Source organism: Pterocles gutturalis, unplaced genomic scaffold (assembly GCF_000699245.1).
Source record: "Pterocles gutturalis isolate BGI_N339 unplaced genomic scaffold, ASM69924v1 scaffold36226, whole genome shotgun sequence".
Taxonomy (NCBI): domain Eukaryota; kingdom Metazoa; phylum Chordata; class Aves; order Pterocliformes; family Pteroclidae; genus Pterocles; species Pterocles gutturalis.
In genome coordinates this window covers 9,915-10,123 of record NW_010104199.1, presented here as the reverse complement: position 1 = coordinate 10,123, position 209 = coordinate 9,915, and the positions used below count along the sequence as shown (strand labels likewise).

Sequence of the window (209 nt, the reverse complement as noted above, 5' to 3'; positions counted from 1 at the left end):
GAGGCAGCCAGCTTGCCCGCCACGGTGACGGGTACCACGTCGCCATAGCCCACAGTGGTCATGCTGACCGTGCCCCACCACCAGCACGCCGGGATGGTGTCAAAGCCGACATCTTCCTCCTTCTCAGCAGTATAGGCCACGCCGGAGAAGACGGAGACCCCCACAGCCAGGTAGAGCAGCAGGATCCCCACTTCCCGGTAGCTGTGCTG

General features: G+C 64.1%; 1 protein-coding gene across 1 annotated transcript in view; it reads right to left on the bottom strand.

Moving 5' to 3' along the window:
* Nucleotides 1-8: 8 nt before the first annotated feature.
* Nucleotides 9-209, bottom strand: part of KCNS1 (potassium voltage-gated channel, delayed-rectifier, subfamily S, member 1) — a gene marked incomplete at its 3' end in the record, with an annotated part of 6,046 nt that continues 5,845 nt past the window's right edge. Inside the window, exon 2 of the mRNA XM_010086989.1 lies at nt 9-206. Within this exon, the coding sequence (XP_010085291.1) occupies nt 9-206 (198 nt within the window). The remainder of the gene's footprint in view (nt 207-209) is intronic.